Source organism: Sabethes cyaneus, chromosome 1 (genome assembly GCF_943734655.1).
Source record: "Sabethes cyaneus chromosome 1, idSabCyanKW18_F2, whole genome shotgun sequence".
Classification (NCBI taxonomy): domain Eukaryota; kingdom Metazoa; phylum Arthropoda; class Insecta; order Diptera; family Culicidae; genus Sabethes; species Sabethes cyaneus.
Genome location: NC_071353.1, coordinates 104,485,707 through 104,511,235, shown reverse-complemented (window position 1 = coordinate 104,511,235; position 25,529 = coordinate 104,485,707). Strand labels below are relative to the sequence as shown.

The window sequence follows — 25,529 nt, the reverse complement described above, 5'->3', positions numbered from 1 at the left end:
GATACGACTGGAAAATTGACGACGAGTGGCCCCAGATCGAGTTGAATGGAGGCGACTGCTTGAATTCGTGTGGCGTTTTTTCGGAAGTCCAATTTAGTGCTGGCGACACAATATAAACGGCCTAAAAATTACACCAGAATAAAAACTAAAACATCCTAGATTGTGCTAGGTGGCAGAATTCACGCGTTTCATTCTTTACTCGGGTCGCACTAATGATGTTTTCTTGTACCCTCTCGATGCTCAAATGAAATTGTTACGCTCTCGCCGCTCTCTGGTACGGTTTACTCATTCATCCCATCCCCATTGATGAATGAAAAAGCGAAGGATGAAATAAAAGCGTTTACCGCAAGCGAAGAGACATTCAGTCGAAGAGAGTCTTTTGTTGTGAACTGAACTGTACCGTTTGTACTATAGTAGGTGCTATACGTTGCCAGACCGATATCATCAAGAGAAATTAGGTTGTCAGTGTGCGACAGAAAATAGAAGGAAAAGTGTGACCTTGTGCTTCGAAAATATTTCAAAAAGTGCACCCGTCTCGTCGTGACAATTCGGCGAAGGTCGAAACGGATACTTAATCGATATTCACACCTAACGAAAAGTGAGAACTTGTGACCAACTTTAAATCCGCATCCGGAGATTAAACCGTATCAAAAAATGGCCGACAGTGCAAACAAACGTAACATCCCGATCAAGCTCGGTGACTTCAGTGTGATTGATACGGAGTTTGCCAGCATCCGCGAGCGTTTCGACTCCGAAATGCGAAAGATGGAGGAAGAGATGGCTAAATTTAGATCGGAACTGATGAACCGGGAGTCAAACTTCTTCGAAACCACATCGAGGTAGGTGAAGGTTGGTTTGACTTACGACGGATGTCTGTTTAAGTAAGGGCCCCATACCGTTCCTAAGTGTGCAATCGCAAAACTATTTCGCAAGGGATTCCTGCGTTATGTCTTCAGTTTCTGATAGCTGATTTATTTCCATTTTCTTTCGGAGTGAGCTTCCATCGACGCGTGAAAGTATGAATGAGGAATCTCGAAATTTTTGTCCGTTCTAAAAATAAAAGAAGCCATAGGAGAACCGTTTTCGTCTCCGGCTGTTTTGCCTTGGATGTGTAGCTTGTTGATTTAGAGCTACTGTCATGCGTAGGGGATTGCCTGGTTGTGTTGGGCAATGGAAAAATGTTTTTGTTTCGCAAAATCAAACGAATATTTCAAAGATTGATCTACTGATATAAATCGTTTGAATAATGAAATTTATACTTGTTGACATGGTTTCGAATCTCACAATGTGAAAGTTGTATCAATTAAAACAGGTTCGAAGCATTAAATTAAAAGATGCGATGAAAGATATGGGAGATTAATAATAAGACTTTGACGTCTGTTGCAACTATAACACAATGACATCGTATTCAGCATCAAAACAAACGCTTCAATTGTTGAAAGGCACATGAATAATTGAGAATAGATAATCAAGTACCGCTTCTCCTTGCCATAATCGACCGAAAAGAAACAGCAACTAGCGCGTGGGGATGACTCATCTGGCTATTGCCGGCTGCTGGCATGGACAGCCGGGCAGCATAATGTGTTCGATTGTGCACGAAGTAAACCATAGCACGCGCAGCGACGCACGAAGTTCTGATGATGCACTTTTCAAGATATGACGTCAGGCCGTACGCCAATGCAAACTTTCCGAGCTGGCGAGTTTTTCTGTACCCGATACCGAACCGAGATCGGACGGAAATGAGTTAAATTCATCAAAAACGTTCACAGATGTTTATTGGCACTGTGAAGCGAGGTCTCCTCGTCATCGGAGTCATAAATTACCATGCGCACAAGTTTGTATATCATTAAGTGGAGCTTTAGTGGAATTTGGGGTGCGATTGTTTGGTTAATCGGTTTTTTGCTTTGAGCGATTGGATTGCTATTGTTCAAAGGCCCATGCTGATGCTGACTAAGCAAATAAAAAGCAAACTATGAACTTAATGGGACAATGATATGGTTTGTAGTCTTTTAATCGGTATAAAAATCTGAAATATTGACTTATCAAATGGTCGTGTATACGCTTCATATAAAACAGCGAAAATTCACACGAACTTTCAACATATTTAGATGATTAAAAAATACATAAATAAGGAATTTTACTCCAACGCTTTTGCAACACATGAGATAGCTATACAATAAATTCCTATCATCAAGTAAACTGATATTGTCAGCTCTGTTTTGTAACGGAATTCAAGCAGCTGCCCTGCGCCAATAACAATAACACCCACGAGCAACAGTTTACTTTTTCTCTTCTGAACATTCAATTTCGTTACCTTTTCTTCCTCCTATACGTCCTGAAATTGCAAGTCTTTCTCAAACAAACTTGCGACTATTGCACCTTAAATTTGTTCAATTTTAATCGCGTTTTTTTCGGCTAATTGTAAAAAAACAATAAATATAGACAATTTCGTATCCTTTCAACATTTTGTTTTGCTAAATCGGGCCAAATGGTAATTTAAATCATTTGAATCGATGCAAAGCTTTTTTTTAACTTATAGTTTTAGAACCACAAGTAAAATTTGTTTTAAATGGAACATGCGGAAAATGTATTCAGAACAGATTTATTGACATTTTGGCAGTAACATTACAGCATTCTGACTATGACCAGTTTTCATCTTCCCAAAACGAAACAAATGCGACAAAAATTATTCCGAGATTTTTAGCTTTTTTTTTACTTTTGAAAAAAGCACAACTAGAATAAAACAATCACTCTCAAAATTTTTCTGTAAGTAGTTCACATATCTATCTAAATTTTGTCTGGCGGTCGTCAGGATAATTATTTTTGTATGAAATTCATAACTTGAGCTTCTTTTAGCTGTACGTTTTTTTATAAAAAAAGACCTATGCAATAATTAAGAACGTTCTTCGTCTTAGATGTTAAATATTGGTCAAAATGTATTATGACGGCCTTTTGGTAAGAAAACATGAGTGGAAATTTGGCACACTGACAAATGTGTTATAGTAAAAAAACATCACCTTTTCAAGTTGGTCAGTGGTGTGATATGTTTGTTTTTAAGGATCAACGTTTCTCCGACTGTGTTCCAGACAGTGACAACTATAATAGATAACAAGAGTATGACTACCTACCAGCTGCATAATAAATCAATTTTTCTACACTGACATCACATTATAGGGTCCGGGACCAGATTCTCCGGCGTAATTTTATTTTGGGTCTATCCTGTTTTTCATATTCTTAGGGAAAAATTATCACCATTTCTCGTCAATAGATACCAAGTTTCGTAATGATAAATTGGTTTCTTCAAGTTTTTAAAGAGAATATCAGAGAGTGCCGAATATTTATAAGCCTGCCGAAACCTATTTAACCTATTTTTGTCTCACATTAGAAGACAAATAAACAATAAGCGTAAATTTCAAACATGTTTATGCAAAAGAAAAGATCACTACAATCACAGTTCGAACAGTAATTTATGTACCCTTTCATTTCGGTGGCATTAAATCGTTAAATATTTTTTCGTTCAAACAATTACGCCGGATGCTCGTGTTTACACTGTGTGCAGTAGATTTCATGAATGTTCCATACGAGAACGCGCACCTGCTGCAATCATTACCCACAGAAGATAAGCCAATTATTGTAACGGTGGAAATTGATTTCGCAGACTAAACCGACTATCACCTTGAATGTTTGAGTACAATGCAAGTAAGTAGGCAAACAATTCATTTGAAGGGAGAAATCATGGCCTGATTCAATGAAGGTTCTATTTACCTCCACTTGTCATCGTTATCGAAAGACTAATCGGACTGATAGACTCCCTCCGAACCGCATCGGCCAATCAGTTTAAATTTTATTGTTATTGACATCGTGAGCGTGATTGGGAATCGATTCGCAATACTTTTTCACCGATTTTTGACTGGAAGCTAAAGGAATCCGACGACGTAAGTGGGCACATGTTTCGTAATCGCGCCACGCATTCCGATTTCCTTATTTGTGCCACTAACCGGGCAGCGACAAATGATGATAAACTTAAAACTCCGGTTTAAGTTTCCTTAGAAGGAGCGAACCCTCTCGTGTGCCCACATTTCGGTTCAGTTCGACGGTGAGTGTACTGAGCGCCGTTTTCTTTCACTGGCGTATATACCGGGGTGCAGCGGTTGGGCTTTTGCATAACGGTGTACCCTGGACCACCACCTTAATGGATGATGTCACATTCATGTAGGTTGGTCATAAAAAATGCGCAGTCAGTTCTGTGTGACACTGAATAACAGAGGCGTAATTAAAACACAACTGAGGTTATTTGAAAACCAAAATCATGACGACAGCTTGGTTGAGATTTTATGACGGGTTCACTTTTATGGTTCAAACAGTTGTACGATTTGGCAAAAAACGAGATTTCTCATCCAGCAGGTGTGAATGTGACAAATGTGTGGTAGAAAATATATCTAAAAAATTGGGAACTTTGTTTTGAATTAACATTCTCAAATGAATTTACATGATAAATAGGTTGGGTTTAGCTACAATTTGGTTACTACTCAAATACAAACTCAGATACTGAGTAATTTTGCAACCAAAAAATTGGTAGAAGATATCCAAAAGTATATTTTTGTAACTGAATAATTCAATTACTGATAGCAAGCAGCCAAAATTAGTTGAATTTTCGACTACAAATCTGGATTTGCGCACTATTGTATTCTGAGCAGTTTTCAAATCCAAACAATTTATTGGTAAACACATTTAAGAGTGAAGACAGATAAAAATTTTGTTGTTGTTACTAGATTGTCGAGAAAGTTGCCAGTTTGCTTGGTAGTGTTTTCTAGGTTTCAAAAAACTTTCATATGTTTGTTCAGTTTCTGAATTTTCTTCAATAATATTATTAACCTTAGCTCCGTTTCAGTAATTAACAAATTGTAGAAAATTCTATCTTTAAACGACGACTAACAATTGGATTTTTCTTCTTTTTTATATTTTACCGCTCCTGCCAAACCTAAATACCGCAATTCTAACCGCGATTTGTCCGTGTCCAATGCCGAAATATTTGTCCCAATGCCACAAACAAATACAAACAATCCCGCGCATGCGCATAACTTTCTTCGCTTCGAAATATAATAAACAAAAACTCAAATAATGCAAACTAAACCAAAGTTTTTCCACCAAAAAGACAGCGACGTCCAGCAGGTATTTACCCGTTACTGAGATAGTCAATCGTATTATATTCTAATACCATTTAACTTGACCTGCTATGTGTAGTTACACGTCCAAACCCTGCTGCAAAACATTTACACACATACACCAGTAAACACTTGCAAAGTTACTACCTCAAGGGAATGATTGTTGCATTTATATTCGTTCTTTTTTCCTAAACCATCATCTATAATAATCTATTATAATTGTAAGCATGGCACGTCACTAATCCAATCTAGATATTTGATCAACCAATTAACTCGTTCTATTAGAAGGTTCATCCACTGGTGTCAATTGAACCAGACTGCGCATCAAAACTGCACGGTTTTCCTCTCCCTGTTCAATATTTGTTGGCCATTACATCATCACCCTCATCATCATCCACGACTTATGCCTAGATACTGATCTTAGTTCACCTCTGCGATTATAGGAAAACTTCTCGTGTCAAAATATTAGTTTATCATCTAGTTAGGCATCACACGTTACTTCAAGTTGACTTTTATTTGATTTAGCCATTCTACGTATTTGTATTTGTAGGCAGCGTATGTAGGCAGTTTACGTCACTGTCAAGCGAAATGTTAATATTTATTCTCACTATGTTGGTGATTTTGAAGTTTTGACGCGAACGGCACTGCTTCTTCTCCTCGCCCATTCGACTGAAGGGTCAACTGATGAGGTGAATGTAATGAAATGGCGAGCAACTTGCTGGCTTGTATCTTCGAGGATCGAGTTTAGTGGAAACGTGAACGTGTTTACAATTTAGGACGTGGCAGATAAAACAAATCTGAAAATTTGGATGCTTTGCTTATTTTTTTTGATGCAGGGTATTGAGGCGGTGAAAAGTCGTGCTGTAATTAGTGCGACGAGGGGGCAATCTCATCATTGCATTGTTACGCAGCGCTCGTTGAACATTTATGTTAATCTGTTCCAAAAGCGTGGGACAGTCAATTCTCCCCCGTATGCTGTCCGCAATCAACAGTGCTCTGGAGATAGCCCTGCGAGCACAGAGAGGTTCTACATCGATCAGTTGACAGCGGCTTTAGCGGCATAGCTGGAAAGACGGAACGGGTTTCTCCATGGCAGCTTTTGCAAAGCGAATCTAAGAAATCGACGCTGACCGGACTCGATTCTCTCAGCACTGTTTGTGTAGTTAGGATTCCAATCAGACAAACAGTATGCCAGAATTGACCGCACCAGCGAACAGTATAGTGATTTGAGGCAGCGTCAGAGAAATTTTTCGCGATCGTAAAGAACCTAAGGCTTTGTCGACAAAATACGAGATATGACCCTTGTACCACAGACTAACAGACGTAACACTGAAGCCTCATTCCATCGTCAATAAAAACGATCATTTCAAATTTTCGCTTAAGCCAAGACTGCGCGAGAACGCCGCTCGCCTGCGCTGGCCTCAGATATTATACAAGTAAATTCATAGCATTGCTAAATTTATACCAACCTACTCTGCGTAGCGCGAAGACTGCACCAGGTGATGCTAGTGTTTTTTCCAAGTTCTAGGGGTGTCAATGAAACGATGTTTTGTTAGAAAATTTGTTCGAAGTGTTACGTCTGTTAGTCTGTGCTTGTACGTTAACTGTGAATCTAAGATAAGTGTTTGATATGCGAAACACGTTCCCCTAGTAACACAGTTGTTACAAACCAGTTGTGGTAACCGATATGTGACCAACTTTAGTCATAGAAGAGTTGCTGCAACTAAATGTGTGCTGCTTAGGTCAGTTGCTGAGCTTTCGAGCTCATAACGAAACATGATCGGATCTTTCTTTCGGGAAAATGCGATTGCTGGGCACTTCTCCGGGTTCAGTATCATATAGTTGACGTCGCACCAAGTGACAAAGGCTTCGAGTTGATTTTGGAGAAAATGACAATCATCAGTCGAACGGATCCGGAAGTACAATTTAGGATCATCCTTTCGCTGACCACACGATCGTCCGTCAAAATATTGCCATTCGTAATCCTACACATTTTGGCTCATAGCCAGAAGCTTCAGCAGGATGCGTTAAGTTTCTAGTTGAACATTCGTGTTTTCTGCTAACGATGCAGTTACTACAACTCCACATACTCCTATTTTCCCAGGTAGCGCTTTTTCTCCGGGAAGATGTGGGTTCGCTGCACCTTCTTCTGTCTGTGTTTTTTTACGTTCTGACGAGAGGCACCGTGCATCTTTATCACCCGCGCTACCTTCTACTCATCCGTTACTCTCGTACATTCTTGCGTTCCGCTTATTCCGTGTAACGTTCCCGGTGATTCTCTCTGCTACACTGTTAATGGCTGTTTTAATGGTATTCCAATCCTCGAGAGAGCCTTGGTCCAGTGTCCTCTTCCGTCAGTGCAGCTTCAAGTGAATGTATGAAGTTTACGACTACGTCAGGCTGCTTCAGCCTCGCGAGATTTAACTGAGGCTGGCGTCGTTACCGAATGTTATTCGCAACGGTGAGTTTGGGCGATTTTTAGTGGCCTGAGTCAACGTTAGCGCTTCGAAAGGATCTACTGTCAACGATGTCTGAGAAGCACCGGAAGCAGTAGCTTCCAGTTGTATTGGTGTAGGAATGAAGAACGTATTCCACGTCCCGAGTTTCCAATCCATAGCTCGTGTTCATCGCGTGGGCTTATTCCGATTGCCCCATTTTAAATTTTCTTGTTCGTCGTTTATTAAATTTCACCTCTTTTCTAGTCAGCATATGACCTTGGCTTCCATTAAGGTTGATTATTCGATCTCCCAATCAAGGTAGGCCCGTATCCTGATAAGATTATTGCCTACAGGTGCGTAAGGCAGCGTTGGTATGCACTACCCAGCCGGCTACCAGCCACAATTAGCAAAAGTGGTAACTATCGATACCCTTCGCGAAGTCTGGGGAATGTTCTTCTAAATGATGAGACTACTCCTTTGAACAGTTGCGCTTCTCTAACAACCAGAAGTTCACATAATACTTAAAAAAGGAACTCAAAAGCTAATATTTAGTTCAAACTACGGAAATTGCATGTACAGACATAACTTAGTTTTCCAACAAGTATCATTTTCATGCATTAGCGTAACTAGCAACAAGAAAGTTCAAAGAAAGTAACTGTTTCGTGCTTGGTTCTGCAATAGGAACTTGAAAGTTCGATTAATTACCTAAAAGCAAAGCAAAGCCATGGGTATATAAACGTTCTTAAGAACTTAACCCTTCTTTATCGATCGACTTCGAAGCCAGTTATTGGAGTACAGGAGAATTACGGGGCTAGTTCAAAGATCTTCTATGGACTTTAATGAGCGGCACCGCCCAGTCGAGAATCGAACATACGACGACTGGCTTGTTAGACCAGCATCGTACCCCGGACCTAACTGGGCGGACATTGGGCTAATGACCGTTCAGCGCTTAAAGCCCCGTATTAAAAAAACTGGGCGGACTACCTAAATTACCTAAAAGAGATGCCAAAAATAAGCCAAAACCAAAAATTCCCCTTCCATCCGAACTTTGCGTTGCTTGAGTTCGTATTGCAGCTACCAATGCGATGTTCAATAGCAAATTGGACATCTCGGCACCTAACTTTGAACCATATAACGTTATAAACGATTCAGATATCTCATCATCATCTATGCTGACATTTCATACAGAACCTGTCATAGCTCATCTCAGGTTACTGACCGCTGTCTTGAAGTGGTGCATTTGCAAGTGGAATTCTCGTAATTTATCGAGGATCTGTGGCAGCATTCGTTGTAGAGCACTCTTCTCGAAAATCGCACTAGTTTTTCCTAATGATGGTTTTCTGTAACAGCTTCGTAACAGGATACTTGTTTCAATAAACTTTAACCTACTGTAAATTTTGCATTTAATTCCAAAGATTGCCACAGGGATTGCGTACAAATCTACTGTACAAGTCACCTGGCAATTCTTGAAATTAAATCAAAAATTTACTGCAAGTTAAAGTTTATCGAAACCAAACTGTATACTATCAAGATCAGAGGTGCACCATTGACGATAGACGAATTTGCTTGCCCACAAGTGAACACGGCTATCTGTTGTTTATTATTTATGGGCTATTTTTATTATTAGTTCGTGATCTCATCGTTTTTCCTCCCCCGCACTGGCTGACCGACACGGCGGCCGGGTGGCCGTAGCAGCACCGTCGTGAGATCGCTGCAATATCAATAAGTGAAAATTAACACTTTACTTGTGCACTCCAATGCAGCACCGACAAGAAGGAGGCTAATGCGGTTTCGTTCGTGAGCTTACCGTGGCGTACCGTATATGATCTTGTTCTGGGACTGCGTCACTGAATGCTGGATGCCATGTATCTGAATCTAAATAACTTTGGCCAACATTTGCTGTACATTAGTTCATAAATTTTTGATTATAAATAAACTGATATTTTATTTCATATGCTAATCAATTGTTAAACTGGCATGGAAACATGATGAAAAAAAATCACCAAGAATTAATGAAAATTCTCAGGTGCCCGTCCTGGTGAAAGATAATCAAAATCGTTTTTTCTGCCATGTGACTTGGAGATGAATCATACATTGTAAGCAACAAACGTTCGATCAAGAAAACGCAAGACACGGTCATTAAATTATGTCAGATAGTCAGTATTCACGCAGAAGGTATTTTAAAAATATTCATTTTAAATTTATTTTTGATGTCCATTTAGTTGTACAATAATGATAATCCTGTACATTTCTGCACAGGCAACGGGCGCACCTTGTGCAATTGGACACAGGAAAATCCCTCGTACCTTTGCTTGCTCGGTGCCCCCTTCTACTAATAGACTTGATAGACATCAGATACAGTTTTTGCTGTTTACTGTCTGGACTTGACGACGCCATATAGTATGCTTGTCAATTATATTCAAATTAGTTCGTTCCATCGTCCCGCAGAAGTGACGTGCTAACGTTGGCTTATGTCAACATGCTCGATGCCAAGTAATGGTTAGCTTTCCTAACGTGTTGGACTAATTACAAATTGTGAATATGAGAGCAGGTATGCAAGGAATGCAGACGTTTTCGTACAATTTTTACTACAAAAAAGTAATTTAATTTCAACGAGTAGGTTTTTATTTCAGTTGACGTTTTCTTAAAAGACAAAACGCGGATTGACATTGAAACCTGGTGTTTTATTATCCCGTTGGCGAGTCTGTGGGAGGCGTGTATGTGTATAAATACTTGAATATACATAGTATAGTAAAGAGGTTTATAACATTTAAGATCGAACTATGAAAAACAACCGCATGAGCACGTTAGCTTATAATTATATTTCCAAAATCTTTTGTTACTCGTAGAATCTTAAAGTGTCTGTTTTTACTAATTTTTCCATCGGGTTAAATCTAATATTGCAAATTACTTGCAGTATTGAACTCACCTGATTTACTGTTTTACCAGATTGCATGCGTTTTTTTGTTTACCGAGCTACTCGGACAGGAAGGTGATGTAATGATGCTTAAAACCGCACACATTTTTTCTGATGTTGTTTTCTCACTGTTGCGGCAAATTACTGCTTGTCGCGTCGGTGAAAATTAATGTTGGAAAATATAGCCTTGGTTAACGTAAACACTCTAGGTGAGTGTAGAATGAAGACGAATGTTCTTTCGAGTTTTGCTTTTTTTTCAAAATAAAGATGTTTCACAGCGGAAAGCGGTCTGATTGTAATTAACTCATAATAACCCAGACTTCACATGGATTTTTATTGTTGTTTTATATTTGTGAAAATTGGATAATATGTTTATTTTGACACAAAAACAAAACAAGATATAGGGTGCAATCTACGAAAGTACTTTAAGGGTTCCTTTGAGTTGTTTATTGCAATTGTCCAGTGCTCTAACAACTGGCAGCGAAGTCTGTCGAATAAAGACAGAAGATCAAGTCCCGAAAGTGGAATGTAGCACTCTGGTTTTCCTTATGATCAATTAATGCAGAATGAAATAAGCCCGGATGCGGATTCCGATCGGGTGCCTCCCTGCAAACCTACCACCGATGTTGTATGGTAGCAAAGATATCTTCTTCCTGGACCTGTCGTCCTGCCATTGTGAAATTGGAGGTATTGTTAGTGTTCACTGCCATCGACTTGGTCTTTGCGAAATTGTCTGTGAGACCTACGTCCTTGAAACTGTCCGAGAAATTATCAAGCGTGCTCTACATATCAGATAGCCGTTGGGAAAGCAAGACAATGTCGTCGGCCAGGCCTAAATCATTTAATAGCTTCGTTGTCTAAGTCTTCTACGGTAATCCTCGAGTTGGTATATAACCATATCATTACCATGGTATGTTACCAATGGATCAATTAAAATTTTGTTCATAATGACGAGGAACAATAGCGATGAAAGAATGTAACCCTATGTCAGCAGTGACCCCGATATGATCCGAAAAGACACCGTCGTGCAGCACTTTGCACAAGAGTATCTCTTAGCGTACTTGAGATGAGGCGGTGGCGATCCACAGGAAATGTTACGGTTTCCCAATTAATGCTGTAGAACTGAACATTTGCGCTGACTAAACTGAGTCTGCTGTCAGCATCTTCTGCTGAACTGCTGTCTATATACCTAGTGCTCTGCTAGATTTTTATCGTATGCTATGTTTGATTGTTGCCTCAATTTCCGCATGCGACGCTGCCTTAGAGTTGACGCGGTTGAAGCGACGTAGTTGCTGGTTATGTTGGCCTGTGATACTTGAGACCCGAAAGAGTTGTTCAAAGTGTTCAGTCCAATGGTCAAGCTGGTCCATATGATCGGTCAGCGACTGGTTTGCACAGTCCTTGAGCGGAATCTATGCTCTGGCACTAAGGCAGCGATAAATATCGTACAATAAACGGATATCTCCATTGGCGCTGACCTTTTTTGCGTCCTCAACTGCGGAATCGACTCAGGCTCTCTTGTCCCATCTTCAAAACTTTTAACAGTCTTGTCCAGCTCGGCGACTCGTTGACGGGCTGCTGTTCTTGTGGCTCTGGTTCTGGTGCTGATCTACGCCTTTCTCCGTTCATCGATCATCTTCTAGGTTTTATCCGAGATTCAATCGCTCCGGCCACTGCGCATTGACGAAGGCGTCGAAGCCTCTGGATGCTAGTTGCTCGACGAAGGCCCTTTTCACCGCGGGATTTTCCAGTCGGCGGACGTCATAACGCCATCCATTGTTCTTCTCTTATGGCAGAACGCATGAGAAGCGCAGGCACTGACAACAAGACGGTGGTCGGCTGTGATGTCGGCGCTGCGTTTGTTGTGTACGTCAAGTAGGCTCCTTTTCTACCTTCGGTTAATGCACATGTGGTCTACTGCGTTTTCTGTCCGGCCGTCACGGGAAACCCAAGTGACCACCTTATGTGCTGGCCGGAGAAAGAGTGAATCCCTTATCACCACATTGTCCATTCCACAAAACTCCGAAAACAGCCTCCGTTCTCGCTTATTTTTTCTAGACCGCGACGTTCCATGATGCTTTTAAGGAGGGAGTTGTTCAAACCCATCTTCACGAAGAAGTGTCCTAAATGGATTTGGTTGTAACTCTTTGTCCGTTTTCTTAGTCCCATACTTAGTCACACAGTTGACTGTAGAAACTCTCTTTTTCCCGCAAATCGGCAGCATCTGTTGGCGCATAACACTGGATCCTTGTAAAGGGTCTTATCCATCCTCTGAATCTGGCAACAAGTCTCATCTCATCTCATTAAGGTCGTGTGATCCTCTAGGCTCATCTGGAATCTAACTCTTCGTTTCCGAGTCGCATTATCGGTTCATGATCAGAATATAATAAGTTTTGTCCAGCTAATCGCCTCGATTTTCAATTCCGATCGGGCGCGTGCCGATCAGAAACGTCCCAATCGACGTGTATTATAACATACGTTGTATTCTGATCGAAGCGAAATTTCTGATCGGATCCGGGTCCGATCTGTATGTAGAATAGAGGTTAATGTCTTGTGTTTACCAGTGTTCATCTACTGAATTGGTATTTCCCAGTATTTTAAGCCACAGGAGCTTGCTTCTCTAGCAAATTGAGCCAGTTTGTCCTGCTGGGCAAACCGTCCCGTGTTGCTAAAAATCTAGATTGATTCCTTTCTATATTTGCTGATATATTGCGGGTACTGTAGGATGTTGGCCGTTACCTGTGATTTTCTTTCCGCTCGTTATGTGACAGACGCTGTTTGATCCGCTCCTGACCTGGAAAACGCTAGCAGACGAATTTAACGGAGACAAAAGCGACTGTATGTCGCAGTCGTACTCACTAGAACTTTCATAGGGACAGTTTTGCTTCTCGTTTTTGGCTCTCTCTCTTTACCAACTTTGGTATATAAAGGATGTACTCGAAAAAGTGAGACACAAAAATGGTCGTCAAAATTTATTTTAAGTCAAATTTTCTTCAAATTTTCACTGAATAAACTACAACATTATGGTTAACTTCACGCGAGCTCGATGGGCAGACTTGCGAAAACACGCACCGCTCCGGTAACCGTGCTAAAACTTTCCCCTCCGTTCATAAGTCACATGCTTCCGGTTTCGGTGTATTTTGCCTCCTTTCGTTCGAACTAATATGATACCGCACCTCAGTGCCGATTTGTTCTTTTCTTTCGGTACAGTATTATATGTGTTCGGTGCGCTTCGGGCGGCCCCGGGCCAAAAAACGGCATTGTGGAGGGCACCCGCTACCGATCATAAGTTTTTACCGTATTGCACCAAGCAGTTATTTAGGTTCTTTTACTTTGCGAGCGATAGTGTGCCAGCTTACACCAGCTGGCACCTGCTAGAGCACGGCTAGAGTACGGAGCCGGTACCTCCTGACAACTCAGTCACGTACAAGGTGAGTTAAAATAGGTGATCTAGTTTTCACAGTTTGTAGAACAGAAGTGCGCGGAACGATTGGTTAGCAACCATCGACGTTGTTTATACATTCAATAGTTTCCGCATTGAAAATTTCGGTGGTCGTCAAGGGTAACCCAGCGGGGGTGAAAAACAAATTTGAACATCAGAAAACCTCTCTTGACTAACCTTGGTCACGTACACCGAATGAACGAATAAGAAGGAAAGCAAAGAACGAAATCATGCAAGCTGTCGTTGGTACCGTGCTCATTGGTACCTAGTTGAAGACAAAGTTCCTCGATCGGGTTCTTGTGTTGTCAGGGAGCGTGCCAATATGTTGCAACGCCAGTGCGTTCTATTATCAAAAGCACCCAGTGCCGTGCGTATCTGGACGGGTAGCAGCCGTGCCGCACCGGACGGTGTTTATAACAAGCGCATTTCAAGGTCATGACTAAAATCACGAGGTTTGGTCTAAAGTATTGCCTTCATGAGACTATAGGACGGGATATAGGTGCTTCAAGAGGCACCGATCGTGATGTATAGCTGACTCACCTTGTCGCACCTACAGATGGCTTGCCAAACCATCAACTTTTTGGCAAGTTTGTCCACTTTCTTCTTCCTTACTCCTGTGTGCTTTCTGGTTCTAATTTGTCACCGTAGTTTTATTCCTTATAAATCTGCTTAAATATATTAATCTGTTTTTGTTAGATTATCTCATTAAATCACATTAAGTTGGAGTTGCTAAATAAATGAGTCACGTGGGTTCATAGCGTAGAAGTTGGCCATGAGTTCATCATCTCGAAACAGTCGTGATTTCATACACATCCGCAGATAATTTGGGCGAGTGTTAGGTTAGATTTCCGATTAGGATTATCCTTGTGTAGGTAGTTCAAAAGCAATAAGTCCGCTCGCCTTTCGACTCTTGATGAACTAATCGTATTCACCTAGCAGAGTAGGTGGACCGGCCGACTAAGATACAGTGATTAACTAATTTAGACGCCTGCAAACGTACACTTCCAGATCAAAGTGTCACTACCCACTGCGGCTTCTATTTCATGATTGTTTACGGTATAAATTGTTTTGTTTTTTTATCTTGCCCCGCTGTGTCAGGCATACATATCAACGGAGCCGGTAGCTCGCGTGGGTGTGAGTGTGGAGTACTTTACGACCAATTTTTATTCCTGCTGCATTGTCAAACGCGATTATTGCTGTGCCCCTTGATGACGATGGCATCACATCGATGACATAGTAGACGCTAACCCATGAATGGACTGTCCATAACGACGACGCACATTTGGCGTGGGTTACCTGGTTGTTGGCGTGATTTCCCTATTTAGGATACGCACGGTCCACTGAAAGTTGTCGCCTTCCGTAGCTGAATTGCGCTCGCACATTAGTCTTTGTAGGTTTTGTATGGTCGCAGAGCGGATTCGAGCATAGTTTAGCGTCAAGTTGCGGGGGAGATGAACTCATCAATTACGCTAACGAACTTGACACCGTCCAGGCAAACAGCCTAAGAAGCGAACCGTGAAAATCGTTTTCGAAGGTCTATCACGAAAAAAGGAGTCAGCCAGTTTACCGTTTGATTGTGATTTATGAGGTAGAATATATAAATACATTGTGACTGATGGTAGATTCCACCAAGGTCTTCGACGGACAAGAGCTATTTATTGTACGGTTGACCTGGAAAACGCAAGCATCGTTTGAAATAGGTTTTATTGACCTAAAATAGTTTGCGTGTCGTCTGTTTATTAGCCGTTCTGTGTATAAATGAGAACTTTGGTTGCATGCAGATGTTCTTAAGCGCTCGCTCAACAGAGCGCTACAAACTACTACTACTACTTTTTTGCTACAAATATTCACGCAAACTCGCTATACATTTTAAACAGAAGCAAAATCGTGCAACTAACATTAAACTTAAACCATAATTGTTTTATGTTCAACACTTTTATGTAAAAATTAACTTAGACGAAACGAGAAAATAATGGTTCAGTCATATTCGTGACTAATGCGTGATTTATACTCGCCATTCGAATGCGTTTTTGAAATGCATCGCGGCTGACATGCTCGGTTTTCTGGGGCAAATCGTTTCAAATCGTAACCCAAAGTAGCTTGAATCATTATAAAATGTGACATTTTCTACTTTCAATTTTACTCAGCATATATCTCCATGCAGAGTAATCCAAGACTTTTGGGATCTGGTGATGAAGCAAGTCATTCTTGTGATGATTAAAAATGGGGCAAATTCTGATGACACCACTCTTGTGTTGCTTTTGACCGATGACACGGAGGATGTAGAATCCCATTCAAAGGAATAGTTTCCATTTGGTATTAATTTCATAGCATGCATGAGTAAATGGTTCCCTAAAATACGCTATTTTTAGGAATTATTAAATATGATACATAACATAAGACTTCTGTTTCTTAAATTGTCACTAACGAAAACAAATAGTACAAAATAACTAGCAACTTTTTCTTCTTATTTTTCATAAAAAAAATCAAAACTCTAGCAACAATTGATTGAAAAAATATAAGCAGCCTTCTTTGAATTAGCGTTGATTTTTGACTACAAAATGACTACACTTTTAACAAAAGATACTCACATTTGGGTAAAAAACTTTGCATGATATGGTCGATGTTAATTCAGACCGAACCAAGTGACAAAAATTTAGTTTTGAGAAAAACCAAGTTAAATTTTGCTGCTCTGTGTTGTTTAAAGCTATCAATCGTTCGAAATCATTTCATATCTCTGATTATTTGTAACATGTATGTGAACTGATTAAACTTAAATGTAGTTTAGAAAGTTCTAAGATCGTTTGCTGTCATTAACTCAATTTTTAAAATTTTGAGACTTGGTCCGGTCTAACTTAACGCCGACCATACAACAGCTGAAGAGTTTTCTTATCATAACGAGGATGAATTCCGCGGCAAATTTATTTTATACTAAAACAATTCACTTACGAGATCAACATAAACACATACGTAAGCTTCCTCTCGCACCTTTTTCATATACAGATTTCGTGACCTGGTCGGTTGACGCCTAAAGATGTGTTAATTGTTTGGAGTGCACATTTAAACGTCTGCTACGGTGAAGATTGCACAATCATATGTACCTATTGGGAACAGGATATAAATCTCATCTCACACCGTTACGTTAGAGCATCATTGTTGGAACTTATACAGCAGTTTTGGTTTTGATGGACCGACATGTCAGTGCCTATACGACTTTGGTATTTTACCTTCTATGTAGCTGAACAGTTTCCACCATACAGTTAGATGTCCTCAAAGATCTACGCAATAAAGCTTTCTCCCTGAACAAGTACATACATCCACACTCTTGTCATCTATCAGTATTTTTAAATTTTGTTCTTCTGTTGATTCAGTTTCTGTCAAATGTTTTGGACGGTGAATTAGTGTTATTTATAGAGTAGCACCTGCGCGCATGAATCTTAGTCTTACTTAAAATCATTCCACACCTCGCATCTCGGAGCGTAGCATAGAATGTGATTCCATTTCCCAGACTTCACACCTATCACGCGTGATGGGATACATTGAGTTGCTCTGCATAGAATTAGTTCTGATGTAGATTAGCGTGAAAAGCTATGTGCAATATTTTACCCAAGCCAGCATGTTTACTTGTGTTTGTGCATCATATTCTTCTGTTATAATTCATAGTAAATTATGCACTTTATGAAAAATTGGTTTAGAGCTAGAGACTTCAGTCATTCAATAGCACCTTTGCTACAACATCATCCTCATACCTGTTGCTTAGGATGGTCATTTTCTCACCGTTGTCTGGCACCTGACCAAATATTAAATAATTCTTTGTTCACTCGCTCGGTTCACTGTTGGTTGAAATATTTTTATTACGGTGCTAAAATGCGGCTGCCTTTTACCCTGCATATTTATTTGTTCACACTCACAAAGTCACCAACACAGTTTCTGATCTTCTTGCAACATTCTAAGCTATGTTCTCTAGTGATCTTATATTTAGCTTTTAGAAAGCAAGTAAAGATATTGCAAACAACACTGCGCGATATTTTTGTTTGTTGAGTCAGCAGCCAGCGAAACAACGAAGCGTACTGATAATTGCTTTTTACCCTTTTTAGCACAACCACATCGAATGCAGCGTCGGCGCTGAAACACCCGCAGAGCACGACACAGGTGCAGGACATCAATTCGCCGCTGATACAGGTATGTGGGAAAGCTTTGTAGAAAACCGACTCTAAAATACAAGATTTTTATCGATCTAAAGTAGTTTCTCGTTAGGTAATGCAATTCAGGCTTTCTAAGTCGTATAGCAGTGCATGTGTAGGCGAGTAACAAGCAGTTGATCAACAACTTTGATTTATGTCTCTGAGCCGTGAAATGAAGCTAGGATTAGCCTAGGACTACTATGAAACTATATGTACAGTGAACATAAGAATGACATCTGGTTTAGAAATTTTTTTTTTCAAAATAATTCAGATAAATCAGAAAAAAAAATTCCCATTGAAACCTATTGCAATAGGTTTTAAGTAAAAACGTCTTATTTTGCCTGGTCCGATCGTTTTGTCTAACCCCTGTATATCCTTTAATATGGCAAATAATAAACATAAATTACAGAAATTAAGGCTTATGAGCTAGGAAATTTGATTTATTATTCAAAATAATTACTTCGGAGTAACAATCCTTTGATTTCGCTTTAATATTATACACTGAAAATGGAATTACTTTATTTTCAGTATGGACATACAAAAGTTTTTGTTATAAAAACTTATATGCCCGGTTTCCGATGTATGGAAGATTTGCAGTTACACATCTTGAAAAATCATCAATTCTTAAGATGAAATTGTGAAATTTAAGGTGAAATTTATTTTCATTGTTGTCAGTTTTTTTAAAATGAAAATGCAAGATATTTTCTAACCTAAGCTATCCAAAAAAGATAATTTTTTGTAGGCCCTTTGTAGAAGTTATATTTTTTATAAAAAAAAAGGAAAAAATTGAGTCCTTTCCAAAAGTTAGTCTAAATCAATTTTGGAAAAACTAAGTATTGTATGTAAAGTTTGCTATTTACATGAACTCTTTATACACACAAAGTTTCATTTAATTCTAACAGGGTTCTGTCACCCTCATAGACGAGTTGGCGCGAAACCCGTCAGCAGCAAATTGGTTATCTTTTTTCCAATTTTTATCGAGTTATTTTTGCTTTCTTATGGGGGAGTAAATGTGTTTTTGCGTAGAACAAAAATTGAATGAACTGGGAAAAATTATTTGCGAACTATGAAAAATAATTGACTTTATTTATTTATATTTCATTTAAGACACTTCATCACTGTTGTGGCATTCGTGTGTTAATCATTGACAGTGCAGGTGGGATTTGAACCATGGGAAATTGAATTGGGAATTGTGGGTTCAAATCCCACCTGGACAGTCAAATATTTTTCACAGTTTACTTATAATTTTTCTATTCATTTTTGATAGCAGTTTTATCTGCCCATTGCGTACTTTATCCATCTCCGGGCGGCACGTTATTTTTAAATTTTGCGGAAAATTGTTACTACGAGACAACGACTATTCCTAGAACGTATTTAACTATTGTAATACGCAGTGTAACTATACAGTTAACGTTGCCCAACTTTTAAACATTGTAGGTTGCATAAACGATTCTAGGTAGATTTTGTAGCAAAAGCTTTCACCTACACATTTGTGTAGGTTGAAGCTTAAAGACCTATTAGGTTTTAGAATGGGTTTCCTTAAGTGAATTTTGTCTTATTTGATAACAGTTCTGAAGAAACACCCATCAAATCATAAACATCAATAGATGTAATTCATTATACAAAGTGTTTTCAACGGATAGTTTATTCTCGTTTAAAATCGACGTTTAAAAGCTTCCTTAAAACTTTAATGAATTCCTTAATATCAAAGATATATGACATTCTTCTGCAAGATGGATTTATCTTAACAATATTGCAAAAAACTCTCTTAAAACCATTTGTTCTTGGAAAAGAAACCATACTCTTAAGAAAAAACATTCTAGTATAAACAACCAATTTGTTAAAATGAACGCCGAAACCTTTAGAAAATGCAGCTGTCCAATATTTAACCATCCAGTTAACGTCAAGGTAGGATGTTGTTCGAAAAAGCCAGTCGTTGTATGTTCGAATCTCAACTGGGTGGTGCCGCTACCCAAGTAACAATTTGGATTTTATTACACTCTTGTTATGGCATTTGAGACCAAAATTGGTCATGAAAACCGTCATAAGAGTACAATAAAACTCACATTGTTGCTTGGGTAGAGTCAGTAGGATCGTTGCATTAACCCCGTAATAGTCCTGTACTCCAATAACTGGCTGCGAAGTCTGTCGACAAAAAAGGATCAAGTCTCAAAAGACGTTTATAGCCAAGGCTTTGCTTTTTTGCTGTCTAATATTTTGAACTCTCCTTCGTCTAAATCAGTGGTGGCCAAGGTATAAGCATATAGCGGGCTAAATCATATCTCCTCAATAGATCCGCGGCCCGAAATGACTTTTGACATTAATGAATTCTACCTATAGTTCTCGTCCACCATTCATCAAACCAGTCCGCGGGCCGCAAGGACCATATTCAAGAGCCGCATGCGCCCCGTGTGCCACACTTTGGCCATCACTGGTCTAAACAGTCTGCGAAGTAACAAAACAACGAAGATGTACAGGATGCACAGTGATCACAGTGTCACAAGTATGAATTACAACCAAACAACACCAGACACTTCGTTGACGTTTTCTTTGTTTATTACTAGAAGGACAGAGTTTATGACTACCGTAAAACGGGGTATCATTGATCATCGGGGGTAACATTGTTCCAGGAATCCAGGTCCAGGAAAGAGTGCTGAAGTTGTTTATTTTACTTATTTACGAGATTGGTCTAACTGATTAATGTTTCCCCAGTGATCAATGTTACCCCGTTTTACGGTACCTTGTTCATCTCCTATTTCTCGAATGTTCCACGCTTTTTAGGTCCTGCTCCACTTGGTCTAACTGTCGAGCACGCTGCACACCTCTCCATCTGATACCAATCAGTACCATTACGAACACCATTTTTGTGGGTTTGTTGTCCGTTTTCACATACACCGCCAAAGATGGTCCTGCGCAGATGATGTTCAAAAACGGCCTGTGCTTTCAAGTCCCCGTCGAGCATTGTCCACGTTTCGTACCTATAGAGTGTAGAGGATTACCAGTTCTATTAGCGTCTTGTTCATGGTACGTTTGGTACGAGGTGAAGTTTACCAGACCTCGGGGTCTTGTGGAGTCCGCAGTAGGCAGAACTTTTGGCAAGAATAAGTCTAAATATTTCTGTGCTGCAGTTGTTATCCGACATAACCAACAACCTGAGGTATACTAATTCGTCCACCACCTCGAACTCGTCCCCGTCGACTACCACACTATTACCTATAGAACTCGAGAGCGCGCGGGTCCTGCTAACAGGTACTTGGTCTCAGACGTACTCATCACTAATCCAACCTTCACCGCTTCACGTTTCATTTTGGTATAGTGATCAGTAACCTGGAACGTCCTTTGGATAACGTCCACGTCGTCAGTGAAACAGAAAAATTATGCATGTTAAAACCCGCACATTCAATAACACCTATCTATTGCGCGATATAGAACAGGAGACTGGAAATACCATCGCCTTGTCGAAGTTACCTGACTATCAGCGGATGCAGGGGGCGGGGGGCTGTAACCGCAAGGTTACCAAGTCTGCCTTGACAAGCGAGTGGTCGTGGGTTCGAATCTTAGTAGAATCAGGCCATTCGATGTTAAGTGACTTCAGCATGGGTTTATTCTCAGGCCCCTCCACAGCCTACTGCATTCTGCATTTACTAACAATGAAAGCCTCTTGCCAGGGCAAGTTATAAGAGTGGTACTTGCTCGAGGTGCGAATGAAGCCTCTTGTTCAAGGGCAAATTATAGCTTGTTCCGCTTCCTGGTTCTAGGAACGAGATTGGTAATACATAAGTAGTAAGGAACACATACATACACACATACACACCCTCACTCTGTGCTGAACTCTGCTTTACCGACCATGAAGCCTTTAGCCGGGACTGGTTATAAGAATGATACTTGCTCGGGGTGCGAATGAAGCCTCTTGTCCAAGGACAAATTGTAACTAGTCTCCGCACTTCCTGGCTCTAGAACTAGACTGGTTGAAAAATAGTAAGAAGTGTAGAGGGAAAAAGGGGTGAAAACACACCGACACTTTAAGCACGGATAATAAGCAGTTCGCTCACTCTATAGCGATACTGCAATAACAACGAAGTGCGGAACAACACCTGGATAAGATCACAATAGATCAAAATGCTGGTCGTAGTGGTAATATCCACACAAAAAAAATCAGCGGGTGCAGACAGATAGCCAAACTATCCGGGCCCATCTTTAAGCTCCTTTGCAATTCCATCTTTGCCAGCTGCCTTGTTGCTTTTCAGCTGCTTGTTGGCCTCGATCTGCGCCATTCTGGTGCTCATTGTAGATCTGCTTCCCCCTATTGATCAACTCACGTTCATCGGGCAAGATCCCTCCGTGTTTATCCCGACATGTTTCGGATCGCGGCCCAAAGCCTTTGCGGGCTACGTTAAGTTTCCTGTACAATTTTCCTTCTTTGCGTTTCCTGAGAACGAAACCGCTGTTCCATATCCTCGCACTCCATTTCTTCCAGGCTGCGCTTCTTACCTCGAAAAAACTCGATTTGCTGTCTTTGTTTCTCTCTATATCGTTACACGTTTTGACGAGTCCCCTGCTGCAGCATCGACGCCCGCACTGCATTCTTCTCGTTTAACATCCTGTGGCATTCCTTGTTGAACCAGTCATTACGTCGACTCCTTTCAGCGTACCCAATGGCACCTTCCACTGTGCTGATAATGGCTGCTTTAACGCTATCCCTGCAGTGCTCGAGAGGATCTTCGTTTAGCTCTCCCAATACGTTAGGTTCTGACGTCGATGAAAACCGATAAGTGTCTTCCATGAATCAAAACGTAGTCGATTTGCGAGCCCGTCTACCACAGTTGCTATAAAGTTGTTATGATTGCTTCTTATAAGACTAATTCTGGGTATATATAAGTCGTCTCAACTAGAAGTACTAAAATTGTGTTGCCTGGATGATTTCCAGGTGAACCGGTATGGGAAGCTGTGCTTGTGGTTACTTCGTATAATCATATTTTTGGAGGCTGCGTAGTCAATGAGTCGATTGCCGTTTTGGTTCGAAAGCGGGTGAGCGCTGAACTTTTCAATGACCGGTCTGAATTCCTCTTCCTAGTCAACCTGAGCGTTGATGTCTCCGATGACGATTTTAACGTCATGTCGTGGGCAGTTGTCGTATTCACGTTCAAGCTACTCGTAAACAGTGTACTAATCGTCCTCGTCGCTTCCTAGGTGTGCGTGTGAGCTATGCTAATAATGCTAATGTTGAAGAAACAGACTCTAATCCTCAACTTGCACATACAAGCTTTAACCAGGTCGTGTGTATTGCCGCAGCTCTTGTAAATGGTGTACCCACTTCTATACGAATGTATCGTAGACCCCTTCCAGTATACCTCCTGCAGCGCTATAATGTCGAACTTGCGGGCTCTAAATAAGTCGGTAAACGGGTATTTCCCAAAGAATTGAGAGACTTGTAGTTCCATGTTCCAAGCTTCCAATCGTTAGTCCTTTTTCGTTGCCTTGGTCTATGTTGATTGTTCCAGTCCATATTTCGAGTATATGCTTTCTGTACTGGTTTTTTACGGATGACTTGTAAGGCCTGCACCGACCTCCTACGTCGCCGGAGGACCATCTTAGTACTTTTTAGCGTCTCACATTGACACGAGGACGATTATTCGCCATTCGCTGTCAGCATACGATATTAGTTTCCACCGGGGTTGATTACCTGATTGCCACTAAGGTTGTTGGTATCCCGGTAGGTGCCAGGAATAGGGATAGGATTTGCTGGGTAAGAAGCTGCCACTATGGGCCTTATTTTACGCATTATCTATTTACCAACCTTGGGTCATTTGAAAACTTCGTTACCATAAGTAAATCAAACTATTTTTATTCAAGTGCAACTTGTCTTCTTCAAGAATACAATAAGTATATGTGAAGTTATGGAAAAAAAATTCTTTATCCTGTGAGTGGGTGAGTTAGTAAGAGATATTGGCGCTCGGAAGCTTGAATCTGTCGTCGATTCTTAAATAATCATAGATTGTATTTTTTAAAACGATTAAAAACTTAGTAAGCCACCAACAGCCCAAGTCAGGTCTTCTTAGAATACCTAGTGTTCTAATTAAGGTATCATTTAATTAATCAGAACAACTCTCTTGTTTCACTGTAGGAGGATGGCGACAACAAGGTGCTGAAGCTTCGGTTCGACGTCAGTCAGTATGCTCCGGAGGAAATCGTGGTCAAGACAGTAGACAACAAATTACTGGTATGCAAATTAACAAAAAAATTTGGTAAGCGATCTAATCGCAGCTTTCTACCGGTAGGTGCACGCCAAACACGAGGAAAAATCCGACACCAAGTCCGTATACAGGGAGTACAATCGGGAGTTCCTGCTGCCAAAGGGATGCAATCCAGAGCTAATCAAGTCGTCGTTGAGCAAGGATGGCGTACTGACGGTTGACGCTCCGCTGCCGCCGCAGGCTCTGACCCCCGGTGAAACCATGATTGCAATCACTCATCACTAGAGAGCCGACAAAATTCGTTCATTCAGCCATATTGCTAAATATTCTTTCCGGAGCGCGTATTCAGTAAAATGGAAACGGAAGACGTTCAAGAAAATCGAAAAAACATGCTTTTATACTTATAATCATTTTACTAGTTATGCTGTAGCACACCAACCTGCCGGTTGGTGAAGTGTTTTAGGACAAAAATGAAGCTGTATTAAGACAAGATATTATTAATCAGACCGAAGCTATCTCTATTCGGTGGAAAGTAGGCCATCTCCCTCATTGATACCAGTAAATGCATGTGATATGATGAATGCGTGCGCACATTATTACTTAATTATTACACCTCCAACCTACATAAAACAACGATACGCTACACCGAAATTAACTCAGACGAATGTCTATCAAGTGGCCTTCACATGCATGATTAACCAGTTTAACCAATTTCATTTTAAAACAACACACAGTAAATACGGGACTTTGATATTCAGGAAAATTTTACACTTGGCCAAAACGATATTAATTCTTGTACGACCGGGCCACTCGATTGCTACTATTATATACTAATTGATTGGATATTGAATTTGCCGGCAACCGAGATATAGGAATTACAGCTTTAGATAAAGGATGGCTCTCGATCGGGCGCTTTCCATTTGTGTTTTTTTATATTCGATCGAAGCAGTACTATCGGAAAACAATCGTTTGTGTATTTGTGCTTTATTTATTTTATATATCGTATAAAATCTGTGAATGTCAGAGATTAAAACAGAATTCTTGCTGAATCCAGGGGTTGTTATATTTTAGAGAAAACTCATAGTCCGGCGAAATGGTTTTCAATTTTCAAGCTGTCTTTATTAACGCTTATGTCTGTATGTAACAATATTATATAAATCTATGAACTGACAACTGGTGGGCTTCGTCA

The 25,529-nt window shown here is 40.3% G+C and overlaps 1 protein-coding gene across 2 annotated transcripts; it reads left to right on the top strand.

The window, feature by feature from the left end:
- The first annotated feature begins 373 nt into the window (after positions 1-373).
- On the top strand, positions 374-25,389 carry LOC128732570 (heat shock protein beta-1). 2 transcript variants are annotated; one of them, XM_053825848.1, is made up of 5 exons: positions 374-839; positions 5,140-5,172; positions 18,060-18,144; positions 24,271-24,366; positions 24,425-25,389. In XM_053825848.1, the coding sequence occupies exons 1-5, from the start codon at positions 655-657 to the stop codon at positions 24,623-24,625; spliced, it is 600 nt and encodes a 199-aa protein (XP_053681823.1). In that variant the 5' UTR covers positions 374-654; the 3' UTR covers positions 24,626-25,389. The 2 variants fall into 2 exon arrangements, with proteins under 2 accessions (XP_053681823.1, XP_053681832.1); XM_053825857.1 differs by lacking the exon at positions 5,140-5,172.
- Positions 25,390-25,529: the final 140 nt, after the last annotated feature.

Excerpts from the sequence above, each read along its gene's own strand:
- LOC128732570 (XM_053825848.1), top strand. The coding sequence starts at position 655 with ATGGCCGACAGTGCAAACAAACGTAACATCCCGATCAAGCTCGGTGAC. Across the intron at positions 5,173-18,059 it reads AAGACAGCGACGTCCAGCAG|CACAACCACATCGAATGCAG; the intron begins GTATTTACCCGT and ends TACCCTTTTTAG. Across the intron at positions 24,367-24,424 it reads CAGTAGACAACAAATTACTG|GTGCACGCCAAACACGAGGA; the intron begins GTATGCAAATTA and ends TTCTACCGGTAG.